Consider the following 15,897-nt stretch of genomic DNA (forward strand, 5'->3'; position numbering starts at 1 on the left):
TAAGTACCCGGTCTCTGGTGTTTTGTTATGGCTGCAGGTGATGTTGCAGTGTAAAGATGTGGGCGGAAAGGGCACATCCATACAGGGAGAGCGTCACCTCCGGTAGGGGGATGGGAAGGAAAGGTGTGCAACTTAATCTTTAATCAACTTAAAACACCATTATACACAGCAATGTATTAACAACCATTTACTCAGGATGTTGGTACATGGGTTTTGTCACTGTATTGTGAATATTTGCAAGATTTTATTTAAAAGTTGCTGCTGCTGCTGCTAAGTTGCTTCAGTCATGTCTGACTCTGTGCAACCCCATAGATGGCAGCCCACCAGGCTCCCCGTCCCTGGGATTCCAGGCAAGAACACCAGAGTGGGTTTCCATTTCCTTCTCCAATGTGTGAAAGTGAAAAGTGAAAGTGAAGTCACTCAGTCGTGTCAGACTCTTAGCGACCCCATGGACTGTAGCCCACCAGACTCCTCCGTCCATGGGATTTTCCAGGCAAGAGTACTAGAGTGGGGTGCCATTGCCTTCTCCTATTTAAAAGTTACTGTCCATTAAGTAAACTAAAAAGCTTTTGCACAACGAAGGAAACTATAAACAAGATGAAAAAACAACCTTCAGAATTGGAGAAAATTTAGCAAACGAAACAACTGATGAAGGATTAATCTCCAAAACATACAAGCAGCTCCTTCAGCTCAAAACCAGGAAAACAACTCAATCAAAAAGTGGGCAGAGGACCTGAACAGACATTTCTCCAAAGAAGACCCATTGGTGACTAATAAACACGTGAAAAGATGCTCAACATCGCTCATTAGTAGAGAAATGCAAATCAAAACTACAATGAGGTATCACCACACTGAGGTCAGAATGGCCATCATCAGAAAAATCCACAAACAATAAATGCTGGAGAATGTGTGGAAAAATGGGAACCCTCCTGCACTGTGAGCAGAAATGCAACTTGATATAGCCACTATGGAGAACAGTATGGAGACTGCTTAAAATACTAGGGATAAAACTACCATATGACCGAACAATCCCACTACTGGGCGTATACCCTGAGGAAACGTTACCTGAAAAGGACACGTGTACCCCAGTGTTCACTGCAGTGCTATTTACAATAGCGAGGACACGGAAGCAATGTAGATGTCCATTGACAGATGAATGGATAAAGAAACTGTGGTACATACACACAATGGAATATTACTCAACTATAAAAAGGAATGCATTTGAGTCCGTTCTAATGAGGTGGATGAACCGAGAGCCTGTCATACAGTATGAAGTCGGTCAAAAAAAGAAAGACAAATATCACATATTAACACATATATATGGAACCTATAAAGATGGTACTTGTGAACTTATCTGCAGGGCAGCAATAGAGATGCAAACACAGAGGAGAAACTTGTGGACACAGAGGGGAAGGAGTGGGTGGGATGGATTGAGAGAGTAGCATTAAAACACACACATTACCATAGATGGCCAGTGAAAATGTGTCGTACGATGTGGGAGCTCAAATCCAACATTCTGTGATAACCTAGAGGGGGTGGGATGGGGTGGGAGGTGGAAGGGAGGTTCAATAGGGAGGGGACATATATACACCTATGGCTGATTTCACGTTAATATAAGGCAGAAAACAGCACAGTATTGTAAAGCAATTATCTGCCAATTAAAAATAAATAAATTTTAACCGTCTGTATCTTATGATGACCTAGATGAGAAACTGTCTTTACAACTGAAAAAAATCAAAACAAGAATTAAAACTTTGAAATGTTGGGATGTCTCTGGTGGTCCAGCAGCTAAGACTCTGTGCTCCTGATGCAGGGGGCTGGGGTCAGGGAGCTAGATCCTACGTACCACAACGAAGACTGAAGATCCCGCACGTTGCAAGTAACAACAGGTGCAGCCAAATAAATACATAAGTATTTTAAAAAGGGATATTTGCATTTATTAATTTTTTAAAAATGCTATGTGTATCAAAAAAGTAAACAAAATTAAAGGGTATACAAGTTAAAAAAAAAGTCACTGTGATACTCTATTATAAACTCTATTATAAACAGCTCTAATAAAAATCATGAGCTGTCACAGGTGTTAAGTGGCTGCAGGTGTTTTGGGACATCACAGGACCGTTTATGTTTTCATCTAAAAATATTAAGCTGTTTGCATTACTTTCATGGGTGAGTTGAACAGTGATTCAATCTGCTACCTCCTAATATTGGAAGGTCTGATGTTGAAGCCGAAGCTCCATTACTTTGGCCACCTGATGCAAAGAGCCGACTCATTGGAAAAGACCCTGATGCTGGAGAAAGATTGAAGGCAAGAGAAGAGGGTGGCAGAGGATGAGATGGTTAGATAGCATCACTGACTCAATGGATATGAATTTGAGCGAACTCTGGGAGACAGTTTCTTGGCCTGGAGAATGCTATGGACTGTATAGTCCATGGGGTCGCAAAGAGTTGCACACCACTGAGCGACTTCCACTGGGAGACATGGGGGACAGGGAAGGCTGCTGCGATGCAGTCCATGGGGTTGCAAAGAGTTGGGCATGACTTAGCAACTGAATAGCAATAACGAATATGGAAGATGCCAAGTCCTGCTGGCCTGAATTTAAAAGGCTAAGCAGCTGGACTTTCTTTCTAGGGCTTAAAACTAGGTTTCAGAAAAAACTTCTCTGAGGAAATAGGAAAGGTAAAGGAGGATTTCTGGTCACGTGTAAATTTAACAAAGAAAATATGAGAAAAATAGGCCTGTAAACGATAACATTAAAACTTTATTTGAGCAACTTTATTCAAATAATTTCCAAAAATCCAGAGTCGCGTCAATGGAACCAATTTCATTGAAATTTGCTTTGAAGGACAGATAAGTGAAGCAAGTTCTCGGATTTTCTTGAGAATTAAAAAATACACAAAAATCAGTTAGTGCAGAGGGAATACTCCAAAATAACTTGGCAATAGATTTTCAGCTTTGAGTTTTTCTGACACGAAATCATTTGTCTCTTCCATCCTGAAAGATGTGTCATTCTTTCCTCTAGGGGAAAAAAAAATTCAGTTCAATTTCACTAGAATTCCCAATGCCAGCCCCCCAAAACTTAACTGTTTTTTGTGTTAGTCATTCAGTTGTGTTCAACTTTGCAAAACCATGGAACCCACCAGGCTCCTTTGCCCATGGGATTCTCCAAACAAGAATCCTGGAGTGGGTAGCCATTCTCTTTTCCAGAGGAAGATATATTTACTCCATTGAATGTACATGAATATTTGAGTCATTATAAATACCTGAAGGAATGTAAAGGAACAATAGTAACGGTAGTTCCTCAAACAGGCAACGCAAACTGGCGGTTAAGACCATGGGCTTTCAAATCCTGGCCCAGCCATGCATGCCTGCACGGATTCAGGAGTTAACGCTACGTTTCCTTGGGGACTTCCTTGGTGGCCCAGTGGCTAAGACTCCACACTCCCAATGCTGGGGACCCAGTTCAATCCCTGGTGGGGGGGCTAAGATTCCATGTGCCGCAAGTAAGTACTCTCATGCTGCAAATAAGACCTGGCACAGCTGGAACACACACACTCAAGACCACATTTCCTTATTTATAAAAAGATGAACTAGCACCGCCCATTGGACAGAGCTTATCTAAACAAAGGGTTCAAGTGGGGCTTAAAGAAAGAAGGTGTAAAAAGGGATCAACACAGCCTGGTGCATGGAGTTTGGGCTCACAGCTCAGGAAGATTTGGTCCTTTTCCTCAATAAATATATAATATTTAGCAGAGAATATTAAGTAGGGAGTCCCCTGGACTGCAAGGAGATCCAACCAGTCAATCGAAATCAGTCCTAAATATTCATTGGAGGACTGATGCTGAAGTTGAAGCTCCAAGACTGGCCACCTGATGTGAAGAACTGACTCATGGCCCTGAAAAGACCCTGATGCTGCGAAAGACTGAAGGTGGGAGGAGAAGGGGATGACAGAGGATGAGATGGTTGGATGGCATCACTGAGTCGATGGAGATGAGTTTAAACAAGTTCCAGGAATTGGTGATGGACAGGGAAACCTGGCGTGCTGCAGTCCATGTGGGTCACAAAGAGTTGGACATGACTGAGCAACTGAACTGAACTGAAAGAAGAAGAAAATACAGAAAACAGTTAAGCATGTTTGTATCATAGTTCTGGAAGGAGCTGCCAAACCAAACCCAGTCAGGTCCCATCAGCCTGCGGAGCGACGCGGACTTAGATGCGTTGTCAGGACCCCACGTGTGGTGCACTGGAATGCTCTCTGGGGAAGGTGGCTCCCACCTGAGGAAGTTTAGGAACTCACAGCAGCCTGTCCACCCCCACCCCAGCTTGTCTCTGGAGAAAATGGTGCAGACAGCAGAAAGCTTCAGCTTAAGGGACGTGCACAAGCTAAATCGAGGCCGAGGTAGGGGCTCAGACGGGCTTCGATGTGGAGGGCAGGAGGCTGCGGGCTCTCTGCGGGCTGGCTCCTACTCTGTTCTCACAAAGCAGTGACATGTGAGCAGAGAGGCATCAACTCCCAGATCCGTTTCACGCCCAACAGCAATTTTCTGAGTGTGAGATAAAGAAGCTGGAAGTGAGTTTGCCGAGGACGGATAGCGTCTTAAGGGACACTTTTTAGAAATACCCCCAAAGTGCATTCCAGTGGGAAATGTGTAAAAATGCTGATGTTAGAGGAAGGAAAAGAATTTGGGAGAACATTTGGAAAATTAACACCTAAGAGTTGTCAAACACCCACATTCAGCAAAGGGAAACGCACCTTCTTCTCTTCCCATTTGGGCTTTAAGAGTCGACCTCCTCCCCGGGCCTTGGCATGGCTCTGCCCACAGGTGAGAAACTCCAGGGTCTGGCCCCCTCTCCGCACACCTGAGGGTCTGATAATCGGCATCGCTTTGTGGGGACCTGATGGCCCGACCCAGCAGCAAGAGCAACGTCTATGGATGGAGGGGCCCCAACTGTGTTGGAAGCCAGGGGGCTTTTTACACTCTGCTGGGGTGAGGATGACAGGCTTGGGGGACCCCGACAGCCAGAGTCTGGGTTGAACTTCACTGAGAAGCCTTCTTTTTGATATCGAACTCCCGCACGTGCTTTATCTGAAGGCGCCTGTGTCTGCTGAGGCGACTTTTGGCAATACTGCCGATGAAGCTTGTCAAATTTTTCTTTAATATCATCGTAGCGATCCCTGGCAAAGCCTAGAGGTTGTACCCTGGGTACTGAAATGGCTTTGCTGAATGATACCGATTCCTGAAACTTTCCCGAATCACTTCCTAGACAAACAAGGTCAACAGTCTGCTCTGGGCGGCCCGCGCTGCAGGTGGGGTTGGTCTTTGAAAGTGAGGGGAAGGACTCACTCTTCGGCAGGCAGCTACCCACTCTGATGGATCTTCTGCCCAGGCCTTCAGAGGCCTCACTCAACCTTTTAGCTTTTGATTTGCAGAGAGGGCTGCTCAGCCTGTGGGCTTCTAAGCCTTGGGGGCTACCAGGGCTCGTGGGACCACCTCGGTACACATCCACAGCCGAGCCAGGTGGGTAAGTCAGGCTGAGCTGCTTCCCAGGACTCAAGCAATACTCCTGATGAAGCTTGTCAAATTTGATCTCAATTTCCTTAAAACGACTCCCCGCCTGGCCCCGTAGGATTCTGGGTCTGGAAGCTATTTTTACAGGAGAAATCAACCACTTTAAGGTCACGAATCTGTTTTCCTGATCAAGAGGAGACAGCACTTTGGAGTCTAAGTAAGTCAATGATGAATGCTTCTGGGGCATTCCCTGAAGCTCCTTCCAAGGTGGAGTGAATGTATGGATCTGGGGTTTGTTTACTTTGAGAAGAGCCCTTCCTGATTTTAAATCCGTCTTAGGCGCAGAAACATCGGGCAAGTTCCCACGATCTCTTAAGGTCCCTGCATCCTCCAGGGGCTCGGAGCAGGGTGGACGTCTCTCCTGGGGGCTCCGCCGAGAGCGCCCCCCTCCTCGGCAGCTCGTTCTGTTCATTCTGCCCTTACACCGGTGCCTCCGCCTGAAGCTCCAGTTCTGGCCGATGAGCGTCTTGGTGGAGATGATGCAGGAGGGCCTGGCACCCAGCAGCCGGCTCATGGAGTGCAGCATCCCCGCGTACAGGTCGCTGAGCGTTGCGTTGCACACGTCCTCCCCCTTGGAGCAGGGGCTGCTTGAGAAGCTGCCGCCACCGGTCCCGTGTAAGGGGATGCCGTCACCCCTCGGCATCATGGCCTGGCCTGCTGAGCAGGAGTGAGAGGCGTCACCCTCCCTGGGTGATGGAGGTGGCTGGAGTGGACCACCAGGGCGGTCTTCAGAGACGTCCTTGCAGTATCCTGGAGAAACACACACAAGGCAAAGCCGCATGACCACTCACAGCCATCCACATGCAGAGATCAGTTTCCCTGGGTGGCTCCCGTGACAAAGAATCTGCCTGCAACGCTGGAGACCCAGGGTTCAAGCCTGGGGTCAGCAAGATCCTGTGGAGGAGGGCGTGGCAACCCACTCCGGTATTCTTGCCTGGAGAATCTCATGGACAGAGGAGCCTGGCGGGCTAAGTCCATGGGGTCACAGAGAGTTGGCCACGACTGAGCGACTGACTTTCACACACAGAGATCAGGGAAATGAAGGCTGGATCATGACCAGCATGGGTTTTTTAAAAAAGTTGTTAGTTTTAACTGAGATATAATTCACATATAACATTATGTTAGTTTCAGGAGTATAACATTGTGATTTTTTTTTTTAAAGCAATACAAAAAAAATAAAAGCAACAAAATTTCACAAATATTTGGGAATAGACTCTTCTCAGAGATTTTTTTTCTAGCTATCGAAACAATTCACTGTCCATTGACCCTCCTAAAAGGAGTCTTTCTTCCCTGTATGACGGTTTAGAAACGGTTTTCTTGACCCTGCCTGCCGACAGGAGTGTGTGGGGAAGGGATTTGTTGTTGCTTAGTCGCTCAGTCGTGCCTGCCTCTTTGTGGCCCCATGGACTGTAACCCACCAAACTCCTTTGTCCATGGGATTTCCCAGGCAAGAATACTGGCATGGGTAGCCATTCCTTCTCCAGGGCATCTTCCCGACCCAGGGACTGAACCCACATCTCCTGCATCGGCAGGCAGATTCTTTACAGCTGAGTCAGTGGGAAAGCCGGAGAAAGACACAGGCCTCCTGAATACAGCTCTTCGCACAGCTTTGACTTTTGCATCATGTTAAATGTTTTATATATTTAAAAAGTGAAATCAAACCAACAAAGATGAGAATAACTCTAAAGATGAACATAGGAGGGAAAAATGACCCTATCTCTCTGTCAAACTGACAACAATCAGAAGAGAAAATAGAATCCAAATAACCCTGAACATGGTCCCCCTGTGGGACAAGGTCTGAGGATAAAAATGCTGCTTGGAGATCCAGAACCTTCTTCGGCTCATTGTCGAGCAGAGTCTATACCAGGTGCTGTGATTCTGAAGCTGCTTGGTGCTTTGTGACCAACCAAATGAGCACCACTGTCAAGGAGGAGGGAGGCCACTCTGGAGTCAGGGTGGGGGATGAAGGGCTCAGAACCCCTGGGGACAGGTCAGAGGATCCAAAGCCAGAGTGGAAGGGGCTCCTTCAGGCTGAACGTGAGTTGAAAATGGAGAATAGATTCCAATATGTGAATTAAAAAAAAGTCCATGAGTTCTTACTGATTCTGGAAAAGTTAGAAGAAGGAAAAGCATGTTGGGAAGAATAAAGTAAGGGGAAAAAAGGAAACAGAAGGGACAGAGTTCAGCCTGTTTTATAGAAGAATGCCAGCAAAGGGGCCTTCCTTTCTTGGTAATAATGCACCTACGACGCGCACGTGTCTCTGACAGTTCACGGTGATGAAACGTGCCCAGCAAACACGGGGGTGGGGTGGCGGATGGTGCCCAGCTAAGGCGCTGTCAAGCTTCTGAAAGTGAATGGTCTGCTTCTATGTCGCACTTACCCTGGGCAGGTCTGGCGGGCGAGGCCAATGATGGGGCCAGGGTCACATGGGTGTACTTTCCCTCTCCGTAACCAGCACACTGAAACTAAAGCAAATGACTTTAACAAAAAGAAAACAGAAAAGTCGCTCAGTCGTGTCTGATTCTTTGCGACCCCACAGACTGTAGCCTACCAGGCTCCTCTGTCCATGGGATATTTCCAGGCAAGAGTACTAGAGTAGGTTGCCATTTCCTTCTCCAGGGGATCTTCCTGACCCAGGGATCGAACCCAGCTCTCCCACATTGGAGGCAGATCTTTACCATCTGAGCTACCAGGGAAGCCAAAGCAAATGACTTTAACAAAGGCTTTGCGAAGCGTCAGCTCTGGCCGCCCCATCCCCCAGTATCAAGCCCACAGGAACTGCTCCCCAACCACAGATGGAGCATGACCGAACCGGGATGAACTGTGCAGCTTCAAAACCCTCTGCCCAAGGGCTGGGGCCCTAGTGGACCCTGTGAGCAGCCCAGAACACGGTGGGCAGCGATTCCGCTGCCTGAGGGGACCCGGAGTGTCTACTCAGGAAGAGCAGGCGTCGGGGAGGCTGTGAGCCAAAGAGTTTGGAAACTGAGATGGTCTTTACAGGCTCTGGAGTAAACCAGACATAATCACAGCTCACTGGGTCTCTAGCCTACAGTTTGCTCTGAGGACACACTCAGGGACACATTACCTCCAAACACCCTTCATCCTGCAGTAGGATATCCACTTGCGTCAAGTACTTCCTTCTCAGCTCATTTTTCGAAGGGCTCCAGGGCACTGCAGGCTGACACCAAGACAGAAGTCAGTATCTGTGAGTGCTGTTGGGCATGGCTGAGCTCTGGGATTCGGGAATGTACTGGCACAGTCAGCAATGTATATGTGTTTACATGGAGTTCCTCAAAGTCACTTCTGCACTTCCCGCTGTTATCAGTACAGAGTGTTCCAGCCCCTCTGAAAATCTACCTGACCTGGGATCCAGCTTTAGGGAATTTACCCAGTGGGACCAATTCAAAAGGAAATAGAAAAACAAAACATACCAGTTTGGAGAAGTTTTTGACAATATGACTAGCATCAGAAAAAAAAAAAAGAATCAATAATCTTAGGTGAGTTTTGGACACAACTGCTAGGGCCAATCCCAGCTGCTGCGTCTACCAGACAAGAAGTTCAGTGGCTTCCCCGCAGTCCAGTGGTTAAGACTCTGTGCTTCCACTGCACGGGGTATGGGTTCGATCCCTGGTCAGGGAACTAAGATCCCATGTGCTGCATCCAAAATACAAAATCAGAAAAGAAAAAACAACAACAAAAGAAGTTCACTGTCTGACTCAGGGGACAGGGACGGTGGCCTCTCCTGCCCCTCACCTGCTGTGCATTGGAAATAGGGGCCTCGGTCTCCGATGTGCACCGGGGGTGGGGGCGGGGGTGAGGAGTCAGGGCCGGGGCTGCAGCTGGTGTGGGGGGAACATTAATAACCCAGGGAAAGGCTGGCACCTCGACTGCCTACTCCCCTTCACTACCACTCCGACAAAATACCTCTAAAAGCAGCCCTCTCCTCGCCCAGGGCCACCCCCCGATTCTAGTTAGACATGACAGGTCACACCTGGGTGCATGGGAAACCTCTCAAAAGGAGTGAGTTTAGAGGAAAGCCACACGCCAGCTGTTCTAGCATCTAACCCGGAGGGCAGGTCAGAGACTTGGGTGGATTCTGTCCTGTGCGTCTCATCCATCCCGAGGGCTGACCCGGAAACAGTCCACAGAGCACCTCCCCTGTGACAGCATCTCTACGGGGTACGACCGACCTAGAACCCAGCTCTCCACATGGCGAGGTTTGTCCAGGCCAAAGGCGTGCTGGGAACCACAGCTGGGCTTGTTCTGTGTGCAGAGCAGCACTCAACATTGACAAAGGCCCGGTAAGACAGGCTCGATCCTGGGCCGTAAGTGCTAACCTGAGAAGGGGCAACTTGCTGCCTTAGGGGATCTGCATGGGGGGTGCTGAGACTTGAGGGGTGGCGTTAGCAAAGAGTGAGCCTCAGAAGCGGGCCTGGAGGAACATGCGGGTCACTAGAATGTTCACCTGTCCCTAAGCCCCAACTCCGTCCCTTCGTTAACAAAAGACAGGGCTCACCATTAAGTTCCCAGCAATCACTTCTCCCTGGAAGAAAGTTGTATCAGCATCACTGCTTTTTGAATCTAGAAGCAAAAGAGGAAATTTCCATCAGAATGTCTTAAGAAAGCATGTATATTTTCTCCTAAGGATAGTTTTGGCATTACTTGAGTATATACTGCTGTGAAAACTCCTGTTGCTTCAAGCGGCCCCTTGTAACAGGGACGCAGTCATCTGTGGCCACGCAGAGAAGCCATCAGAACAGGAATATGCCCCGAGTCAGGGACACCAGGGAAAGCAGCTTTTTGTAAAACCTCTGCTCTTTCGATGGCCTCTCATCCTGAAAGTTGAGTGCCTGTAGGCCAGCACCGTCTAATAGAACTTTCTGCAATGATGGAAAAGTCGCCCCTGCTGTCCAGTATGGCAGCCACGAGCCACACGTGGCGGCTGAACACTTGGAATATGGCTAGTGAGGCTGGGAACTGCATTTTAAATTTGACTTCATTTTAAATGAATTCTAATAGTCATGGGTGGCTGGACACCTGGACAGTTCAACTTAAGAACCTAATTATATTAAGGAGCCCAGGGAATTCACGGACCTAAGGCTTTACGGAGTTGAAATCTGGATTAATGCTGGTAAAGCAATGACACCCACGAGCAAACATCTCCGGAGTCTTTCTGCGTCCAGCAGCGTGACGTAACTGTGAGTGAGACGGCTCCCTAGGTGAGTTGAAAAGGAACCAAGGGACTTTTCAGAGGTTTTAGTTTTTCAAATAGACTTGGAGTGAGGAGCCTAGACTTGGAGGTGGAGGCAGACAGAGACACATCCCCCCATCAGCCCCCACACCCCAATACAGCTTTCCAGCACCAGGACCACTCACCGTCGGCTGGTGTGTCAGGAGGGGAAAGCTCGAGATCTCCGGCTGGGACTCGCACGGACCCATCTGTCCTGCCATCCATCTTCACCGGAGAGCCCTTGATAAGATAAGCTTGGTTCAGACATAACGTATTTCAAAGCAAATGTCAAGTAAAACACCTCCGATCCCCACCTTTAGTGTATGAGAGAAAAGGCAGCTTTCCGGGGGCTTCTCTTTTAGAACATTCCAGCATCTAAGGCCTCAAGACTCCTAGCAGATAGTTGAGCTTCCCCTTGGAGAAGGAACAGAGCTGTCTTCCTCTGGTGGTACCCAGGGCTGCTGTCTCAGAAACCACTTGGATGGTGACTGATGGGAGCAGGAAAGTGAGAGTGACCAGGTCCAGCTCGGCCCTGGCATGGCGGTGAGCTCAGGGCCCAAACCAAACAGGATAGCACGGTCCCCAGACCCTCAGGTAGAAGCTGGAAATTCCAGAGGCCCCGGGGGACTTTCTGTGACTTTTAATCTTAACAGTGGCTTGACCTCCACGTCGTGAGACCTACAATTCATTTAAAAGCTTCAGCGTGGGTGGGACCCTGGCATATGGAGCCACCTTCCAGCTGAACTCCAGCTACAGGGCGGTCAGCTGTCCTGACCAGGACCCAGCCTGCAGGGTGGAAGTCCTTTTTTTTGGAAGGAGGTGGTACACTCCCCACCCGCCCCCGAGAGCCTGATCTGCCCACCAGCCTTGGTAGTTGTATTGCATTGCATTAGTCGCTCAGCCGTGTCCAACTCTTTGTGAGCCCATGGACTGTAGCCTGCCAGACTTCTGTCCATGGGATTCTCCAGGCAAGAATACTGGAGTGGATTGCCATCCCTTTCTCCAAGCCTTTCTAGTAACCATAACTAATGCCATGGATGGGCTCTCGTTAGGGAAATTTGAGAATTCAAGATGCCAGATTGGCTAAAATCTTTTAGGCCACCTAGCCTTGCAAGGGCAGGAGTGAGAACATGGCGAGGCCTGTCCCTTTAAGGGCGGCCCTGGGGCATCACTTCCTCGATGTCTGTGAACCCTGCCTGGGGAGGTCACTGCCTTTGCTTCGGGAGAAGTGGGACCTGATGGAGTTTCCAAAGCTGTCCTGTGTCTGGAAGCGTCACAGTTGCAGCAGAAGACATGCGTCTCAGTAAATCCTTACACACAAGAAATCAGGGCGGTTAACATGAGAAAGGGGCTTCCGTGGTGGCTCAGACCCTAAAAGAGTCCGCCTGCAATGCAGGAAACCCCAGTTCAGTTCCTGGGTTGGGAAGTTCCCTTGCAGAAGGGATAGGCTACCCACTCCAGTATTCTTGCCTGGAGAATCCCCATGGGTGGAGGAGCCTGGGGGGCTACAGTCCACAGGGTTGCAAAGAGTCGGACACAACTGAGCGACTGAAAACACAAGGTGGGGAAACCATGGAACAACGCACCCCAGTGGCCCCTGGGTGCAGCTCCAGCTCATCTCCACCTTTATTCACATCAACCGTCCTCTCCAGCAAGGCATGCTGGCAATAAAACTTGACATGAAATACCTGCATGTGTCCTGTGCTTCTCTTCACTAGTCCTCCACCCCAAATTCGCAATCCTTAAAAAACAAATAGTAATTACCATTTAAGTCATCATGAACACTGAGCTTCAGCTTAATTTGTACTCAAAGAAAACCTAAGGGACAGGCAAAGGAAAGATCTAATTAGACGGAGATCTAACCAAACCACATTACTGACATTCTCTTGTTTCTCATCTTCATGAGGTTGAAAGTCTCAAAGAGGAAAATCTCATCTCTGTGAGATTTCAAATCCACACCAGACAAATTTATCATGAACGAAAATCTCTCCTGCCTGTAGGGAGCAGCTCGTTGAACCCAGGATTAAGCCAGAAATGAAACAGAAACAAGGAACGTATGTATGCCAAGCGCTGTCCTCAGAACACATGTATTGAGAGCAATCTATATACTACAGAGAGAGAGATACTGAAGGCACTTTCCAAGGGCAAACTTTCTACTCCATGGACAGAATAAGTGCTTTCTTGGGGCGGCCTACACATTGTAGAACAAGTCACAGGCACAGGAGTAAACGCCGAGTTTTGGAGCCCTGCACTCACTAGCCAGCAGAATCTGGGCAAGATACTCCCCAGACCTCCACGGGCTCCTAGGTAAATTCAAATGAATAAAGAATGGATCATTGAGTTGCAAGGCTTGAGATGGTTGTTGATAACAGCAGCAAAGATTCACTTGGTGCTCACTGGTCCAGGCTCTAGTCTAAATCTTCTCCAAGTACACCGCATTCAGCATTCACAATTCACAGACACATGCCTTGTATGCTACTCCTAATTCCTTTGGATAGACACTCACCAAGTTCACTGTATAGATGGAGACAGAGGCAAGGAGAAAGTGAAATAACCAGCCCAGGCTATTAGCCCGCATGGTATGGCCCGGCTGGGAACCCGGGAGGAGTGACTCTCTACTATGCCTTCTGGCCTTTCCAGAACAGAGTGACCCCTGGCAGAGATGCTTGGACTCAAATCAGATCTTTGCTACTTTGGCTGAGTGACACGTGCAAGTTCCTTGATTTCTCTCTGCTGGACTGTCTTCTATGAAACAACGATCCTAATAGTGCCTACCCTGCAGGGTTGTTGAGAATCAAAAACCTGTGACTGTTAGAAGCCTACCCTACTGTGTAGATTGGAACTTGCTTTAAATTACAGGAATTCACCCTGCAAGGGTGGTGAGCTAGCACGTAATCAGGAAGACCACTCCCTGAGTACCTCTTCAGGGAAAGCTACAGGTCAGGGGACCTGTGCTCCCATCAGCAAGAAGGTTGTAGGAACAAAGAACCACGGAATCCACATTTAGCATCACTGTCAGTGAATCTGTACAAGCTCTCCAGGAGGTCTTCCACATAAGTGCTTCCTGCTTTGGCTACCATTCTTGTTCTTATCTAACTGGAGTTGGAAATGAGTTTTCACTGGTGAAATTAGTGATGTTTAAGATTCGTGGATTGACCAAAATATTTCAGACACTGCCCATCTTTCCATAAACAAGTCAAGAGAACACACTAAAGCCTATTGATAGCACACTTAGGGATGATTTCTACATACTCCTGTGTCCAGCCTTAAGGTTAGACACAGGCCAGATGAACAAAAAAACTTACCGTTGGAATACATTAGCTTGTCTATAAAAACTTTTCACTTAGGGTGTGGCTGGTCCAGCTAAGAAAGCAGAGCCAGGATTCCATTTCATTAGGAACTGATTTGTGTCCGTCTGTCCAGTGTACAGCAGAACTGGGTCTGAGATTTGCTTTCATTAGTAGGTAAAATTGAGTCAGTAATAAGGCTGAAGGGCTTCCTGGGTGGCTCAGCGGTAATGAATCTGCCCACAATGCAGGCGACACAGGAGACGTGGGTTCAGTCCCTGGGTCGGGAAGATCCCCTGGAGGATGGCATGGCAACCCACTCCAGTATTCTTGCCTGGAGAATCCCATGGACAAAGAAACCTGGCGGGCTACAGTCCACAGGGTTTCAAAGAGTCGGACATGGCTGAAGCGACTCAGCACGCACGCACAAGGCTGAATGATAGACACTGACCTCACCCAGTGCAAATTTTCCCAGGTATTTACCCAAAAGAATCCATGATTTAAGTCTGTTTGCAACATCAAGCATTAAACAGGATGGCTCCTTCTCCTTGGATGCAGGTCAAATTCCAAAGTACTCAGAACCTCAAGTTAAACAGGTCAAATAACAGTCAATAGAGTGTTCACTAGTGCCAGGCTCCATCTCCTGTAAATGTCACAATATCTAGCCAAGCAGCTGTTAACTGTCACTATCTTTCCACTTTACAGATGAAGAAACCAACTCACAACATGGCTAAAGCAATAGCCCAAGCTGAGATGGCTATTAAATGACCAGCCGGGATGCTAAACCCAGACAAGGGCATTTTTAACCAGGATGCATCTATGTGTCATCGGAATTCTGTCTTCATAAATAACTATTGGAAATAAGTAATTTAAGTGATTGATAGGTTCAAGGGAACTAGAGATGTATTAATGCTTATTAGGTGAACAGGTTTATTTTCAAAAGAGCAGGGACAGCATTCCAGACTCTATTAAGACACTATTCCAGTTACACACTTAACCATAAATAATTCAGAAAGGCTGGGGGTGGGGGTGCTGATTCGTACCCTGGGGCGTCTGGTAGGTCAGCGTGGACATCTGAATCACCGGGCCGTCCTCGAAGGGCTGGTTGTACTGCGGGAGAGGAAGAAGGGGCATCCCATCATATGGGAGGGCGGAGAGGAACCCCTGATCCGGGCTGAGAAGGCGCCAGCGCGAGGCTGTAAGTCTACGGAGCCCCGAAGCACCCCCCCACCCCCACCCCAACCCCTCGGTCCCCCACCCCGACCAGTCCCTCTGCCCCACAGTCCCTGCCTCCTCCTCCCGCCCCTCCTCCTTCCCCCTCCATCCCGCCAGCGGGAGGGGACGCACCTTCTCTATCAGCTGCTGCATGCGCCTCTGGAAGCGGCAGCGGCTGTCCCGGAGCTTCAGCAGCAGCTCGTCCTCCGACAGGACCTCGCCCTCCATGGCGCGCAGACCAGAGCCCCACCCCAGCAGGAAGCCGAACTAGGAACATCGGCCCGCGTAGCGATTCAAATAGCCCTTCCGACACGCCCCTCAAGTCTCCCATTGGCTGTTTCTTGAAAGATAGGACCTCTGATTGGGCCTTTCAAACAGGTGGCGTCTCTCCCTCCCGGCCAATCCGTGCCCTCGTTTCCGACCCCGCCCTGCCCGGGGAGTGCCCCGGGAGCGGTTAGGGGAGGAGGAGGGGTTGGGGTGTGGGAAGCGGTCTGCAGCTGCTGGCTGGGAGTTTGGTGGCCTGGTGTTACCTGGGCGAGTCCTCTGCCTGTTCATCAGTATAGAGCCAGACGAGTAAGATTTCCCCCGTCGTGCAC

The 15,897-nt window shown here is 48.7% G+C and overlaps 1 protein-coding gene across 5 annotated transcripts; it reads right to left on the reverse strand.

Annotated features, from left to right (window-relative positions):
• Positions 1 to 2,739: 2,739 nt before the first annotated feature.
• On the reverse strand, positions 2,740 to 15,583 carry HJURP (Holliday junction recognition protein). 5 transcript variants are annotated; one of them, XM_061412689.1, is made up of 9 exons: positions 15,434 to 15,583; positions 15,130 to 15,196; positions 12,488 to 12,540; positions 10,946 to 11,039; positions 10,086 to 10,150; positions 8,655 to 8,747; positions 7,950 to 8,034; positions 4,752 to 6,318; positions 2,917 to 3,016 (listed from the first exon to the last, which is right to left on the reverse strand). In XM_061412689.1, exons 1-8 carry the CDS (start codon positions 15,527 to 15,529, stop codon positions 4,775 to 4,777), a joined length of 2,097 nt encoding a protein of 698 aa, XP_061268673.1. In that variant the 5' UTR covers positions 15,530 to 15,583; the 3' UTR covers positions 2,917 to 3,016; positions 4,752 to 4,774. The 5 variants fall into 5 exon arrangements, with proteins under 5 accessions (XP_061268671.1, XP_061268674.1, XP_061268675.1 ...); XM_061412688.1 differs by having other exon boundaries at positions 2,917 to 4,094; XM_061412687.1 differs by having other exon boundaries at positions 2,740 to 6,318.
• Between the last annotated feature and the right edge of the window lie 314 nt (positions 15,584 to 15,897).

Source organism: Bos javanicus, chromosome 3 (assembly GCF_032452875.1).
Source record: "Bos javanicus breed banteng chromosome 3, ARS-OSU_banteng_1.0, whole genome shotgun sequence".
Classification (NCBI taxonomy): domain Eukaryota; kingdom Metazoa; phylum Chordata; class Mammalia; order Artiodactyla; family Bovidae; genus Bos; species Bos javanicus.

Excerpts from the sequence above, each read along its gene's own strand:
- HJURP (XM_061412687.1), bottom strand. The coding sequence starts at position 15,529 with ATGGAGGGCGAGGTCCTGTCGGAGGACGAGCTGCTGCTGAAGCTCCGG. Across the intron at positions 15,197-15,433 it reads TGCAGCAGCTGATAGAGAAG|TACAACCAGCCCTTCGAGGA; the intron begins GTGCGTCCCCTC and ends CCTCTCCCGCAG. Across the intron at positions 10,151-10,945 it reads TCCTGACACACCAGCCGACG|ATTCAAAAAGCAGTGATGCT; the intron begins GTGAGTGGTCCT and ends TTTTGCTTCTAG.